The sequence below is a fragment of the Stegostoma tigrinum genome, chromosome 2 (genome assembly GCF_030684315.1).
Source record: "Stegostoma tigrinum isolate sSteTig4 chromosome 2, sSteTig4.hap1, whole genome shotgun sequence".
Classification (NCBI taxonomy): Eukaryota; Metazoa; Chordata; class Chondrichthyes; order Orectolobiformes; family Stegostomatidae; genus Stegostoma; species Stegostoma tigrinum.
This window is the reverse complement of record NC_081355.1, coordinates 107,287,233-107,304,226: the sequence shown is the minus strand read 5'-3', so window position 1 is coordinate 107,304,226 and position 16,994 is coordinate 107,287,233. Positions and strand designations below refer to the sequence as shown.

The 16,994-nt window shown below is 41.3% G+C and overlaps 1 protein-coding gene across 1 annotated transcript in view; it reads left to right on the top strand.

Annotated features, from left to right (window-relative positions):
- Positions 1-16,994, top strand: part of LOC125465602 (tomoregulin-1-like) — a 215,432-nt gene that overhangs the window by 194,361 nt on the left and 4,077 nt on the right. The window contains exons 8-9 of the mRNA XM_059638344.1: positions 1,117-1,231; positions 15,466-15,624. Coding sequence (XP_059494327.1) covers positions 1,117-1,231; positions 15,466-15,624 — 274 coding nt within the window. The remainder of the gene's footprint in view (positions 1-1,116; positions 1,232-15,465; positions 15,625-16,994) is intronic.

The following is a 16,994-nucleotide window of genomic DNA, read 5'->3' as shown; positions in this document are numbered from 1 at the left end:
ATCTTCTTTTCGGCACCCTGTGTTCTTTTCAAATCTCTCTATACTATCTACTTTTGTGTCATCAGCAAATTTGCCTTCGGTCCTTTCATCTAAATCATTTTATATAAATTGTAAAGAGTTGAGGCCCTAACAGTGACCGCTATGGCACACCACTTGTGGCATCCTGCCAGCCTGAAAAGACTTATTTATTTCTCCTTTCTGCATCCTGCTAGGTAGCCAATCTTTTTTTTCTGTGCCAATATGTCATCCCCATCACCATAAGCTTTCATATAATTTTTGACTTGGCACCTCATCAAGTGCCTTCTGGAAATCTAAATATAATGCAAACAGAAGTTACTATTTCAAAGAACGCCAATAGATTATTTAAACATGATTTCTCTTTGACGAAACCATGTTGCCCCTACCTGTTTTCCTGGTATTTCGCCAAGTGTCCTGTTATAATGTCTTTAGAAATAGCATCCAACATTTCCCCTATGACAGATGTTAAGTTAATTGGCTTAAAGCTTCCTGCTTTTTGCCTCCCTGCCTTTTTGAATAAAGGCTTTACATTAGCTATTTTCCAATCTAAAGACATCTTCCCAAATCTAATGACATTGTTTAGCAGTTCACAAACAATGAATCATTTTTATATTGTTCTAGGTAATCCACCGCTACTTTCATACATCAAAATTCCACTAATAGCAAAAGTATTAATACTTGTTATCCTGGTTTCTGCACTCTGAACTAAAATTTGTAAAACAGTAACAATTTTTTTTAATTGCTAAAAAATGGAAAGAAGTTGCTTATTGATAACAATCATAATGCTCCATATGCCTGTAAGAGGGCTAATAGAAGCCTGGACCAATTTGAAATGCCTGAACATGAGGTTAATAAATGCCTCAGATCAATCAGTTAAAGAAACAAAATGGGACAGTAAGCACATATGAAAATTTTGTAGAATTCTTTTTATTGAGGCCAAAAAAAGTTACAGGTAACAAGCAGGAGAATGCTCATGGATATTCAACCCAATCATCCAAATGCAATGATGATAAGTTTAAAGCAGCCAATTTGTGCCAAATGTGTAAAACAAATGAAATGAGTGTACATAACCCCAATGCTTATTAATGTACTTTTAAGATGCCAGTGATCAAAGAGAAGATATTTACACCGGGAACTACCAGCCGTGTTCAGAAAATATCTGCATGCATGGCAAGTGTGAATATATTTATGCTCGCCGAGAGACATCCTGTCTGTAAGTGTCTGATTCTCACTCACTCCTTATTGTAATAATAAGGTTCTCGCTAATGTGCTTTTGAAGTTCAGATTATTCTTTATTCTTGGAAAGATTGTGGATAAAAATTGCATTGATCCAGGCATAGGTTACAAAATCAAGGAAGTCGGGATGATCCTTTATAAACTCTGGTTTGGTCATAATTGGAATATTAAATGGGCTAAATTTTCAATAGCAAATGAGTAACTCAAGTTGGCAAATGTCCTAACTTCGTAGAACTTCCCAAGTATGAAGTATCCTCTTACCCATCATTTTCTTTTGATAGAAGTGGTTGGGGGATAGAATTGGGACCTCACAAACAGATCGGTAGTGACTGAGTGTTGAGGCTGAAAGACAAACAGAATGAGTCTTGTCTGAGGACCCAAACTCTTCTGAAAGGATTATGTATGAGTATGTTTAGACCGGGTTCAGAGATGAATTGACTTTAATTGATTGCATCACCATGAGGTTATACTATGTTATTTTTCTGTGATATTGTCGCTATCTCAATTTCAAGCACTTAAAGCTTCTGTTTTTTTAAAAATTATGAATGGATAATTTTTACTAAGCTGTTTATTACATTCAATTGTTGCTATTAGATTCTTCATTTCTGTACATCATGTATACTGAGTGGGTATCAAAGGGCCATTGGTTAACATGAGTGCTATAGCGGGCATGAGTTAACATTGAGTTGGCATGGAGGGGACATGGAAGCTGTCTTTCAGAAAGTTTCTGAATCCAAACAATGATTCTTGACTTCTCTGAAGGGCTGTCACCCAAAGTTTATGGAAATATTGGACCACTTTCAGAAAATTGAAAGTGGCTTGTAGATGTCTATCTCTATAGTAGAGATAGCCAGGTCTAGGTTACACCAGCAGAAATTGGGCTTTCATAATGGGGGTGCCACTCCAAGACCTGAAGACTTCTATCACTTTTAATGGCTCCAGAGCCTTACCTATTGCAAAGTAATCTGGCTCATTATCTCTGATGGTGGACATTACACTACATGAAAGATAGGTTTTAAAAGATTCCTGAAAATAGTTCAAAGGTTGGGGTTTTTTTATTACTTGGATAAGTTGGAAAAACTGAAGTTTTTCTCCTTCTGATGTGAACAAAAGACTTGGGAGCATGAGTAGACCATTTAGCCCTTTGGTCATGCTGTACCATTCAAAGTGATGATTGGCTGGGCTGGTTGTGACCAACCTCATACTTCTGTTGTTCTCCCATGCCTACACTGTGCATACCGTTATTACAGCTGGTCACAATCATGAAAAATATATACAGAGTAGAGACTGATCCTATTGAGCAAATGGCTCAATAACCAGAGGACAAGGATTTAGGTGATTGACAAATGAACAAAAGGCCACATGAGGGAAACCCTTTTTGTAGCACATTGGTAGAATCTAGAATGCTGTACCTGAAAGTGTGCTGGAGGCAAATTTTAATTCTGCCTTTCAAAAAGGAATTAAGATGAACATCTGAATGGGGAAGGTCTACAGAGCTACGCAGAGCCTAGGAATGTAGGAATAGGTAGGCCATTCAGCCCCTAAAGCTTGTTCCACCATTTAATAAGATCATGGATAATCTGTGGCCTAACTCCATATATCTGTCTTGGGCCATATCTATTAATACCTCCACTTAACAAGAAAATTATCTATCTCAGATTTGTTGTAGAAAATTCCACACTTCTACCCCCCTTTGTGTGTAGAAGTACTTCCTAACATTTCTCCAGAACAGTCTGAATTTTCAGACTAAGTAGGGAAGTGGAACTAATTGCTTTGCAGAGAGTCACAATGGGCTCCTGTTCTGTAACCATTCTATGATTCCATAAATGTAACAAATAATAATCTTAGTATTAAACATTTCCTCTATAGTGTCAGACACGCAAATCTTATGTCTAATTTGTAATCTTCAGATTCACCCACAACTCCATTTATTGGGAATAATCCCTGTGCTTTAACCTGATTAAATTTACCAGTATCATGTGATAATGTGTGAAACAATAATTTACTCACAAGAGTAGTCGGTAGCAGTGGAATTCACAGTTAGTTGAATGTGATATCCTCTACAAAATTAGCATTAAGTGGGTTTGAGCTGTGCAGATGGAATGCTAAACGCAATCTTTGTTCAAATGGTAAAGATCTTTTGCTTTGATAAACTCAGTCTGTATGCACAGCATTTTAAATGCTTCCTTAGGGAAAAATATGCTATTTTACATTTGTACAAACTCCTAAAAGGAAGTCTTTGTTGTTTCATGGGATGTGGGCAACTCTGGCAAGGCACTTGAACTGAGTGGTTTGCAATGCCACTTCAGAAGGCTGTGATCTGGAATCTCCAGGTAAGAATGGCAGACTTCATTCTCCATGAAGGATATTAGTGAACCAGATTTATTGTTTGAAAAGCAATCAATGATATTTGTCATGAAACCATCTTTAAATTCCAGACATATTCATTGAATTTAAATTCTACCACCTGCCATGGTACGATTTGGTTCACAAGTCCAATGATATTTCTGTCACACTACCATCTCCCTACCACAGGAAGCTGTGGAGAGTTCTTAGTTCAGTGGCCAGTGCTTTTCAGTTAGTGCATGAAACTCAGGTTATAGAAAGATTTCACTGCCTCTGCTAGCAATACATTAGGATAGTTTATACTGCATTATTCAGTTGTGCATTTGCTGTTGAAAGCAGGCATTAGTATAAAGAGGGACTTTCAGTTGTTTGGTGCTTGTTTAAAAATGATGTTACCAATAACACACTTTTTCGACTTAATTTAGCTTCTTTATGTGGCAATTCCCAAGGATGTTTGTGTCAAGATTGGATTATTTTTCTGTATCTAGTCCCCTGCTATAGTTCTTGTAGGGGTTCAGCTTTTACCTCATTGAACAGATATATCGATGAGCAACATAAGCCAACAATTGTTAAGCTCTTACGGACATGAAAACATCATCACCACATTTCAGAAATAATCTTCTAGAATGTTTACCAATAGGGTCTAAATCCGATTCATTTCATCTAAGAAGGTTGATCATGTAATCGCGAGGAGAGTACACACTTGTTGCTTCATTACATCGAATCATACAGTACAGCCCATCGAGTGTGTACTTCCAAAGTTGTGCTAAATCTATACCAATCGAACTTTCTAACCCTAGACCCACTGCCTTGAATATTATGACATGTCAAGCACTAATCCAAAGGTAGTGAGGTTACTTCCCTCAACAAACCTCCCAGGCAGTGCATACCAGACCCTCACCACCATCTGGGAGAAAAGTTTGGCTCAGATTCCCTCTAACCCTCCTGCCTTTCACTTTAAAATTATGCCCCTTGTTATCAACCCTTCAACTAAGGGGAATGGCTGTTTTCAAATCAACCTGCCCATGTTCCACATAACCTTATATGCCTCAATCAGGTAAACCACTCAGCCTCTCTGCTCTAAAGAAAACAGCCTAACCTTGTGCAGGCTTCATAACTTAATTGCTCCATTGTAGGAAACATCCTGGTGAATACCCTCTGCACCCACTTCCTGTGTAAAAATGCATCCTTCCTATAGAGTGGTGACCAGAATTGCATACAGTACTCCAGCTGTGGCCTAACCAAAGTTCAAGTGCTGTGCTGCTCCAACATGATCTCCCTCCTTTTATAATCTGTGCATTGATTGATAAAGGCAAGCAACCCATATGCTATTTTAGCAATCCTTTTATCCTGTTCTGCCACCTTCAGGGATCTGTGGACAAACACCCTTAGATACCTCTGTCCCTCTGAGCTTCTTGGTGTCCTACTATTCATTGAGTACTCCCTTGTTTTGTTATTCCTGCAACATGCATTCAAATTTCTGATAGTGTTGCACAGCCTTGTATCAATGTTATGAGTAGGACAATATGGCATGCTATCCAATGTTCTTCAATGATATCGATACAAAGTGCTGCAGAGGTAGCGAGATGTGGTATTGACTGCCACCACTGATTCATTCTAAGTGCATTCCTGCGAGACGGTTAGAGTTTATGGCTAAGAACTTGCATTTGGAGCAGGAACTGAAAATAATAACTTCACATTTCCTGTTTTCAACTGACTTTTAGGTGAGCAGTCTGAAAATGTCATAACAGTGGAAGAGTTGAATAAGATGTTATCAATGCATATGTGAAAACTTACACAGTTTCCAGATGATATTGCTGGAGGGCAGCACATGAGTGAGAAATAAGAACGGCAAGAATGGATCCATAGGTGTCACCAGAGATAATATTACAGCAGCAGGGACAAAAGCTGTAATAAGGGATACTTTAGCTATGATTAAACCAATAAGAAAGGAACTGGGTGAAAGTAGATCCATTCAGTGAGAACACAGTGGGGACAGTTGGAGGAGATGATGTGATCAACCATATGAAGGGCTGCAGTCAGGTTGAGAAAGGCAAAGTGGGCTTGTATCCATACACACACGCATACATATACATACACAGACATGCGCATATACATACATACACACAAACAACATACATTCATGCATATATACACACACATACATAATACACACACATGCACATACATACACATACACACACATAGAAAGACACACACAGAGACATACCTGTATAGTCAAAATAAATAGTCATTTCACTGACTTCCTTGCTTTGTCATCTACTGCCATTACCTTAGTGTCAAGGATCATCTGAATTGAAATCCTAACATAATATTTGGACAAATTAATAGGATCATATTATATATACTAAGTGCAATGATTATGTGAGAGCAAAACAGTAAAGACAACAGAAATCAGCAGCATATGGAAAAATCGATGAAATCTGAGCATTCCATTAAAAGCTACATTAATCAGAGAACACTCAATTGGTGAAGGAACTTACTCAACTTGGCCCCACAAATTATAACCATGTTGAAGAAAAAGCAGACTGCTGTTAACAAACGTGAATCTATGCTTCCATTGTCATCACTTGTTTACCACAATCAAGTTGGTCAGATGTGGTCTCCCCGTAACAAAACCATTGCTGGCTGTTCTTGATTAATCCCTGCCTCTCCAAATGCAGATTAATTCCATCCCTCAGAATTGCTTCCAATAGTTTCCCCTCAATTGAGCGGCCTGTGGTTTTCTAGTTTATCCATTGCTCCCTTTTTGAATAATGTTACCACATTGGCTGACCCCTAGTCCTCTGGCATGTTTCCTCTGGCCAGAGATGATTTGAAAGTTATTGCTAGAGCCCCTGCTATTTCACCCCTTGCCTAACTCAACAGCCGGAGATAACAAAGTGTGGAGCTGGATGAACACAGCAGGCCAAGAAACATCTCAGGAGCACAAAAGCTGACGTTTCGGGCCTAGGCCCTTCATCAGAGAGGGGGATGGGGAGAGGGAACTGGAATAAATAGGGAGAGAGGGGGAGGCGGACCGAAGATGGAGAGAAAACAAGTTAGGTGGAGAGGAGAGTATAGTTGGGGTGGTAGGGAGGGGATAAGTCAGTCCAGGGAAGACGGACAGGTCAAGGAGGCAGGATGAGGTTAGTAGGTAGGAAATGGAGGTGCGGCTTGAGGTGGAAGGAAGGGATGAGTGAGAGGAAGAACAGGTTAGGGAAGCAGAGACAGGCTAGGCTGGTTTTGGGATGCAGTGGGGGCCCACTGCAAGCTGTGGGAATCATGCCAGATAAATTAATCCATGAACCCTGGGGAAGCAGTGGAGTCAGGAACTTTTTCACAAGTAAATTTAATAGGTCTTGTCAACATCAGCTGCCATAGTATAATGGTGTTTCACCATTTAAGGATATTTTCAGTGCAGTAGTTGATCAAAGGACTCTGTCCTTAAATGGTAAGAGCCATTAACTTGCTGCAATTGTTCAGAAACATTAAAGTACTTTTTCCAGCGAATAAAGTCCTTTTCAGTATTCTGCATGATGAATAATTAAATGCGAACATATGTAGGGCGCCCTGTGGTTTGATTTTCAAATTGGTTCAATGTTTTAGTATCTTCTGAGCCTATGAAGGGCTCTTCCTTACGTACGAGGCAAACAACTGATGGGCCATTCAATAACACTGACTAGTCTTTGAAATGCTAATGATTTCATTTAAAATAAAATCAATTAATAGCCTCTTAAAGGCAGATGGTTATTATTTCTAGCCTCCATGGTCAAAAATATCTAGTCTGCCTCAGTAGGTTGGAGATGGGGTCAGATAAACCCAACATGGCAGCCTCCTTGTACCTCAGACATGAGGATCACAGTCCCCACTTTGTCCTCCCCTTGTCCTCCTCCCATGGCCTCTGCACCACTTCCTCACCACCCACCCCCATCCCTTAACCGTCAATCTCACCTAACCTAGCCCACTAAAGCTCCCAACCAGCTCCTGGTTCTAGCAATGGTCATGGTTTCAAGTGGCACTGCTGGGATCAGAGAGCTGCCAGCAAATGAGATGGCCTGCAGCTCTAACAGGAGGGATTTCCTTCTAGATGGAAATGGAAGCTTGTCCTTTAGCCATTTACTGCGCTTTAAATAATAACTAGTGTGGGATAATTGTGGAAAGCAGGTGTGAATTCCTCAGTGGTTCTTTTGGGAGCACGATAAGGAGCCCTGTTACCTATTCATGTTGCTGTCTGTTTCACTCTATGGGCACTATCTGACCTGCTGAGTATTTCCTGCTTTCTGTTTTTGCTTCAGATTTGCAGTATCTGCAGTACTTTGCTTCACTGTGAGTAAATAAATTAAAAGCCCTAATGACATTAGCAATTTACAGACTAGCCGCTAGTTATATTTTGACCTTCTGGGATAGAGACTAGCAAAATTGGATCAATTGCCTGCCAAGGTTACTTTCTGATGACTTTAATGGACAGTAAAATCGCTCAGATTGTAAAATTGATGCTCTCCTACCTAGCAGGTAGCCCATGTATGAATTTATATCTCGCTCATTTGTGAACCACAAATTACAGGCAGAAAATCAAAGAGATTCACTGTGATTCAAACTACAAATTGTTTTTTAAATAAATAAGAATTTGAGGAATTTTGTCATGGTAAAAAGTCCCATCTGATAAAAGCTATTTTTTTTTGTTTATGCACGTATTTCTCTTGTCTCCAATAACATTCTCATTGACCATTTTTCTGTCAGCCCTGAGCTCCTTGACACATCTGATTCTCAACAACAATTGTATTTGTTTCTCTGTAGGCTTTATTAAATTGTCCTTCAGAAAATAGTTATTCTAAAGGGCACAGTGGCTCAGTGGCTCGCACTGCTGCCTTACAGCAACAGGGACCCAAGTTCAATTCCACCCTCAGGTGGACTATCTGAGGGAAGTTTGCAATTTTCCCAGTGGGTGCTCCTGTTTCCTCCCACACAGATGTGTAAGTTAGGTGGATTGACCAAGGGAAATGCAGGGTTACAGTGATAGAGTAGTGGTGTGGGTTTCCTCCCGCAGTGCAAAGTGCAGGCTGTGTGGATTAGCCAAGGGAAATGCAAGATTACAAAGATGAGGTGCTTCTTGGTGAGGTGCTCTTCAGAGAGTTGGTGTGGACTCAATAGGCTGAATGGCCTGCTTGCACACTATAGGGATTCTGTGATTCTGAAGCAAATTGCAGATTATGAATTTTGAAATTGTGGAATATTGTTAGGAGCATTCTAATAATTTAACATGGCATTATAACTAAGCTGTACAGTATAGTTGATCATCTTTCTATGAATTCCCCTCAGTGATAGACTCACTTACTACATCTTCATTTTACATTCTTTAGAGCTTCAATCTGCAAAATTTGACTTGCCCGTTCAGGTTGTTGTGAGAGGTCAAACTCCTCAAACACTCTACTTTTGACATTTGAAACCAGAAACATTTAAATTAGACCAAGAGCCAAATTTGGCACAAATTCCTGGTCACTGAGTGTAAAGTAGACATTATCTTTTTTTTAAGTTCTTTCTTTCATGAAATGTAGGTGTCACTGGAAAGATCACTGTTCATTGCATATTCTTAAACCATGTACTTTGTTGCTTCATAAATAGCTTCTTAACAATTAAACGTGTCACAGTTTGTGACGTTATCAAACTCACCGTACAGACTTGCTGTCAGGAAGACTTGACATGGAAACCAGAGTGGATTCAACTTCTCATTTGCTCCAAAGACCAGGTTGGACACCGGTGTCAACATCTTGGACATGGTCCATGTACAGTGTCCACGTGCACCCACATCCATGAATGTTGGCACTTGAATGTGCCAGCCTCTATAAATCATCATGGCACATCTCCAATCCAATTAAATGAAGATTCTACACTTCAGTGATGCACCTCAGGTTGCCCTGGCAACTGTCATTGTAACGCTGCGTTAAGAACACTGTGTGCTCAGGCATCTCCTGAACGACAAGGGTGTATCTCTGGCCTCTTTGCTCACTGTCATCGTGGTCACTCCCTCTGAATGTGCCTGGATGCCCGGACGCTCACAGCATCCCTGCCATGCCTTGCCTTTTTGCATATTGCCCCCTTGACTGGAGATAGCTGGCTCATTTTAGCATTTAGCACAGATGCAAAGCCAGGAAGCCTGCCACAGTTGTCAACAGGCCTCAGTCCAGTGAAGAAAAGTAGCCTCTGCTCAGGGGATCCTGGCAGTTACTTAAGCATAGCCTTGGATTCCAGTCCAAGGCCTGCTTGGGGCCATGACAGGCAGCATACCACCCATCTCAACTCTTTCTGCTCTATTGAAGGCTGTTTTGCTCCTGGAAAGAGAGAGAGAGAACCAGGTATTATGGAAGATGAAAATGGGTGGCACAGCTTATTACTGTTTGTGCGGGTAACAAGGTTTCCCAAGCAAATGAGTAGGGATTGCAGATGGTATGCAGGGTTGGTGCTGTTATAGCTTGGGTTAAGGATAAGATTGAGTTGAGAAGATATTGCAAATATTGGTGAGAGTGGTACAGCATGAGTCTTCCCAGGAGGTAAATACAATAGCAGAGGTGTTGTGAGTGTGAGGTATCAGAGGGAAGTAGTAGCACCTATGTTGGCAGAGTGGGGAAGGGGATTGACCTTCTTCCTACTGTGTTGGGCATTCCTCCAGATGGTTGAAAGTGTTTAACACAGGTGGCAACTTCAGAGCAGGCTGGTATGGCCTGGTGTGGTGACTTACACAGCTGGTCCTGAGAATTCATCTCACCAAACTTGCACTTACCAAAAAAAATTCCATCTGTTGTATTTCACGCTTTCACTTCCCTCAGTTAAGTAGGCAGAAAAGACTAATCTTGTGTGGTACATTTCTTTACGCTGTGTACGTGTGTGTGTGTCTATGGGCAGATTCATTGTTAATTCTACACATTGAAATTATACTGCTAAAAGGATATGTGGCACCAAGTTTTATGTAATTGCCACCCACATGCCTGCGGCTGCTATATCTGCTGGTGTATGGCAATGAAGTTCCTAACAACTGACACCACAGAAACCCTCCTGCCTTGGGCAGAGCAAGTGGCTGGACCCTGGCAGACCTGTAAGTGCCAGTGACCTGGGAAACTTCTTCCTTGGCCAGCTGCAGAGACAAGGCGATGAAGTGCTCACCAGTACACGCATCTGACTCAAATCTGGCCAACATACCCACCTAGTTGCTGCAGGGATGTGTTATCGCTCCACACTCTGCTAAGACAATGGACATGCTGCTGATACATATAAGACACAACGAAGAGAAGGCATCATGAGTAAGGCATTAAAAATTGTTAGGGTAAAAATGACATTAACGAGAGACTTGATGTGAGAAGCGCACCACAATGAACATTGTTTCTGAGTCGGTTGACTGATATTGATGTCTTGGCATCTCAGCAGGATGTGACTAATTCTTTCCTCACAGGGGCTGAGGAGGCAGCTGCCAGGCGCCCTGCTGCCTCTCTTGGTCCTTTCGGCCCTGTCATGGCCTGTTTCCTCCTGTGAAGGAGCTAAAGGGAAGGATTGAGTGAGTGAGCAGCTGGTTCTACTGCAGATGGCAGAAAGGTGGTGAGATGCCCTGAGTACTTGAGTGAGCAGCACAGAGGGCATGTTGTGTTAGTATCCTGAGAGGTTGGGATGGGTGAGAGTGAAGTTGTATGCAATAATAAGAGTAGTTGAGCATGAGCATTGCAATGTGGGCAATGGAGGGTGGTGGCTGCAATAGCAGAAGGTCATTGACCTTCTTCGTCCTTGTTTGCTGAGCATTTCACCAGACAAGGGAGACCACACAGACCTGGATGATGACTTTGGACCAGCTATCAGGGTCTGGTGTCATGGTCTCCTCTGCCAGTTCTGTGGCAAGTGTTTAGACCTTCTCATCCACCATCACATCTAGACTCCTGTTGGTGAACTGCGGCACCAACTTCCCCTTATCAATCATGGCCTCATGGAGTGTCTGCTGCCATGCAGAGCAGCATTGGAATACCAGCATTTGTCTGGGGGCACAATGGTTTTTACAAGATTGCACTAGCACCGGGAATGCCCTGGTGCGCTCAGATATCCATGCACTATTGAGTATTTCTAGCAACAACATGCAGAAGAATCTGGCTTGTATCTAACGGGAGTTGGACCAATGAGGTGGGATAGATAGTTAATGGAGGCAAGTTTGGGACAATCGCACAAGTAAACTCATGACATTTTACCAAAACATGGTGAGATTCAGCCCTGGACAAAAGTAAGTAAGTACATCGATTTACAGTCGCTTTTCTGAAGTTGTTGATCTGACTTATGCTCTTAGAGAGACAACTGATTTATCCAATTCCCTGTTGTTTTGCCATGACCTTTAAAGTTTACTTTATTCAGGTACGTATCCAATTTCCTTTTGAAAGTTATTTCTACCACCCCTTCAGAATCATAACAACTGGCTGCTAAATCTACCTCTCATCATCTCCTCTTTGGTTAGCTATCCTTCCACCAGTGACAATCGTTTCATCTCTATTAAATCTCACCTTAACCTTCTCTGCTCTATAGAGAACAAAGCCAGTTTATTTAATTTGAAAGGGGTGATGTACTGTTAGTTATCTCTAGATGTAGCACAGAAAGGAGGGGTGAAATTTGTGGGACAGATATGCAATTGAATACATTCAACATTTGACGAGCCCACAATCTGCTGTTTCGTTAGAAAGACACAGAAAGAGAGAGACAGCTGATGGTGAGTTTAACTTGAGGGTCAACATGTCTCAAGCAAGGGGAAAAGTTGAGAAGGCAGGGCCTTCCTTCGTGGTGACCTCAGCTGGTTCAGTGGCACTCTGCTTGCCAAATCAGCCATCCAACAACTGAAGTGATCATCAATTGTCGTTCGCACATTTTATTGACAGGTCTGGGTTTAGTTTTGAAGTCACAATTAGAACAACAGCAAATGCTTGTCATATGGTCCCATCTGGAGGATTTTATGACCCGTTTAACTCCGGGACTGGTCGCTTCCACAACACTGCTGTAAGAAATGGCCAAATGGAAACATTAAAGTAGCCTTTATGTGTTCATCCACAGGCAGGAAAACATCTTTCAAAAAATGCCCTCAAAGGTTAGAGTTTGATTAAAGTCACTATAAACATTGAAAAGAAAATGTTTTGAACATCTGCGGTTAAAAATGCAACTAAAGTAAAAAAAGAATCTCTGCATTGAGAGAAACAGTTACCGTTTCAGGAAGTATGTTGTTTCCCAAGGCCTTTCATTACCACTCATAGAGATGATAAGAAGTGGGCAAAATGTGGAAATTAATTAATATGGTGGATTTGATCTTAAATTCAACCTATGTAATTATTATGTCTGTTTTGAACAAAATGAATTATCAATGGTCTAGTGGACATCACAGTATCTAATGTAATGCTCGACCATAGGTTCGTATATGAACACACAAAATAGGAGCATATGTAGATCATTCAGCCCTTCAATCCTGCACTGCCGTTCAACAAGGTCATGGCTGATCATTTGTGTTTTGAATTCCACGTTCTCGTCTATCCCAATAACCTTTGATTCCCCTGCCTAAGAAGAATCTACCTCCACCTTCAAAATATTTAATGACTGTTTCTCCACCACTTTTTTGTGTTTTAATGTTGCACAGCCCTTTGAGAGAAAAAATTAACTCTGTCTTTACTGTCCTAAAAAGGTGACCTTTAATTTTGCCTCTGGGCTCTGGTCTCATCCACAGGAGGAAACATCCTTTCCACACCCACCTTATCAAGACCACTCTGAACCTTATAAACATCAGTCAAACCACCTGTCATCTTCTAAACTCCAGTGAATGGAAGTCCAGCCTGTCTAACCTATCCTCATAACACAGTCCACTCTAAGGTTCCGCATGGTAGACTAATTAGCAAAGTTAGATCACATGGGATTCAGGGTAAGTTGCCAATTTGATACAAAATTGGCGTGACAGTGGGAGACAGAGAGTGATGGCGGAGAGTTGTTATTTTGACTGGAGTCTTCTGACCAGCGGTGTTGACAAGAATTGATACTGGGTCCACACTTTTGTTTGTGATTATATAAATTATTTGAATGAGAAAGTAGTAGGCATGGTTAGTAACTTTGCAGATGACACCAAAATTGATGGTATAATGGACAGTGAAGACGTTTATCTAAGATTACAAGAAGATCTTGATCCACTGGGGCGATAAAATGAGGAGTAGCAAATGGAGTTTAATTTGGATAAATGAAAAGTGTTGCATTTTGGTAAAACAAATAAGGACAGGACTGAGACAATTAATGGTAGGGACCTGGATAGTGTTGTAGAACAGAAAGACTAAGGGGTTCAGGTACATAATTCTTTGAAATTTGCATCACAGGTAGACAGGGTCATTAAGAAGGCTTTGAGCGTGCTTGCCATCTATGCTCAGACTTTGAGTATAGGAATTGGGACATCATGTTGAGGTTGTACGGGATGTTGGTAAGGCCACTTCTGAAGTACTGTATAAAATTCTGGTCATCCTGAAATAGGAATTATATTATTAAACTGGAGAGGGCTAAGAAAAAAATCTACCAGGATATTGCCAAGAATAGAAGATTTGAGTTATTAAAAATACGCTGGATAGGCTGGGACTTTCTCACTGAAGCATAGGAGCTTGAGAGGTGGCCTCATAGAAATTTACAAAGTCATGAGGGGCATAGATAAGGAGAATAGCAAAGGTCTTTTCCTTAGAGTGTAGGAGTTCAAAACTAAAGGGCATATTTTTAAGGTGAGAGAAAGGTTTAGCGAGGACATGAGGGACAACTTTTTTACGCAGAGAAAGGATTATGTGTGGAATGAACTGCCAGAGAAAGTGGAGGATGGGGGTACAGTTGCAACATTTAAAAGACATTTGGATAAGTTTGGAGGGATATGGGCCAAACGCAGGCAATTGGGACTTGTTTAGTTTGGGAACATGGTCAGCATGCGTCCAGTTCTGGGCGCCCTATTATAGGAAAGATGTGGATGCTTTGGAGAGGGTTCAGAGGAGGTTTACCAGGATGCTGCCTGGACTGGAGGGCTTATCTTATGAAGAGAGGTTGACTGAGCTCGGTCTCTTTTCATTGGAGAAAAGGAGGAGGAGAGGGGACCTAATTGAGGTATACAAGATAATGAGAGGCATAGATAGAGTCGATAGCCAGAGACTATTTCCCAGGGCAGAAATGGCTAGCACGAGGGGTCATAGTTTTAAGCTGGTTGGTGGAAAGTATAGAGGGGATGTTAGAGGCAGGTTCTTTACGCAGAGAGTTGTGAGAGCATGGAATGCGTTGCCAGCAGCAGTTGTGGAAGCAAGGTCATTGGGGTCATTTAAGAGACTGCTGGACATGCATATGGTCACAGAAATTTGAGGGTGCATCCATGAGGATCAATGGTCGGCACAACATTGTGGGCTGAAGGGCCTGTTCTGTGCTGTACTGTTCTATGTTCTATGTTCTATGGTCTAGTTGGACTGAAGGGCCTGTTTCCATGCTGTATGAATCTATGGCTCTGTAGATCTATGGATACTATACCAACCTTTCATTGTTCTGATAGAAAAGATCGGAAAAATAACAATGATCCATGATCCTAACGATCAGGTGAGAATATGATCAGACTTGGCTGTGATTACTGACCTCTGTGGCAGCGCCACCTCATTTTACAGGCAAACTCATGAGAATCATTGTCACTCAAGCGTGATGCTGGACGGTGGCTGTGAATCTGTATTTTAGCCCAGTGTCTGCAGCTAGGACAAACAGGAAAGTAGACCAGAAGAAAACTGAAACAAAAAGTAAGCTAAAACATGTTAGGAGGTATATATTTAGATAAAAATGTACTACCTGCTTGTTTTGCTGTTGCAGCTGTGACTCTGGATACATTGGACAGCGCTGTGAAAACAGAGACTTCAGTATTCTATATGTTGTTCCAAGTGGGCAAAAACTTCACTATGTCTTAATTGCAGCAATAATTGGAGCTGTGCAGATTGCCATAATAGTTGCTGTGGTGATGTGTATAACAAGGTAAGCAAAGTACGTTAATAATTCAGCAAAATAAACGTACAGGAGCTATTTTTACAGCGAGATGTGCACAATTTTAAAAATATTCTATGCTTTATATAGTTCAACCCTACTCTTCCGTTATTTATTTCAATTCTTAAAGAGAGGTGGCAGGAAGAGAGTTCTTCCTTTTTGTCTAAATCGATTTGAAGCCAACAGAGACCGTGAAACCACTTATGTGGGGTTGCTTTCACAACTGCTTTTGAAAAATACAATTGGTGTCCTACAGCAGCAAAGAACTCCCAATTCACTTGTATAAACAGCTACCTCACTCAAAGAGCTGGACTTGATCTTCACCCATTTTCTGGTCCAACAGAAAATTGCCTCAGGCAAGCCTTGGGCATCCAAGAGACAAGCTGCAATGGCCATTTCCCTACCTTGGCTTATGGCTATTATCCCCGCATTTTTCATGTGTGGCATGGGAGGGCAAAACTTGAAAGTCACCTCCAATAATTCTTTGATAATAAAGTGTGAAGCTGGATGAACACAGCAGGCCAAGCAGCATCTCAGGAGCACAAAAGCTGACGTTTCGGGCCTAGACCCTTCATCAGAGCCGGATCTGATGAAGGGTCTAGGCCCGAAACGTCAGCTTTTGTGCTCCTGAGATGCTGCTGGGCCTGCTGTGTTCACCCAGCTTCACACTTTATTATCTTGGATTCTCCAGCATCTGCAGTTCCCATTATCACTCTCCAATAATTCTTTTGTCATTTGTAACGATTTCTTGTTCCTGTGTCTGGTTATTGTGGAGACTTCTCATGAGACCAAATGTATATTTCAGTTTCCATTATGCACTGGTGATCCCCTTCCCTTAATTACGATTAATATAAGTTTTATGCTATATACATGTAGACGGAATTGTAGGTATTACTGTCTGTGCTGTGCCAGTCCAGCTACTCGTCGAGGCCATGCTCAAAAGCAACCGATTCATTCATTTCACCCATTGATTTGCTTTTTCTTTCCATCATTGATTTGGATTTTCACTCCTGGTTCACATAAGTGAGAGTTAGTAAATCTCCAACTTGCTGAACACATCTTGAGGAAAAACTCCCAAATGACAAGAACTTTGCTTCAATGGATGGGTGCTGCTGGAGTTAGACCCCCCTCTCTGTTACCTGACATAGACCAGATGTGGCCGTACGGCCTGACCAATACCAAGGCAGCCTATCTAAAAAGCTGTCCTATATTCTCTTGTGAATTCTTCCCAATTGTTTTGTTAAATATTATGACTGTTAGCCCACACTCATCAAACCCTTTCACATCTGCCCATTCCCCATGCTCTATCCATGCCCCCAACAACAGCTTCTCATTGGCTTCCCATATGCTTCTCCTCCACT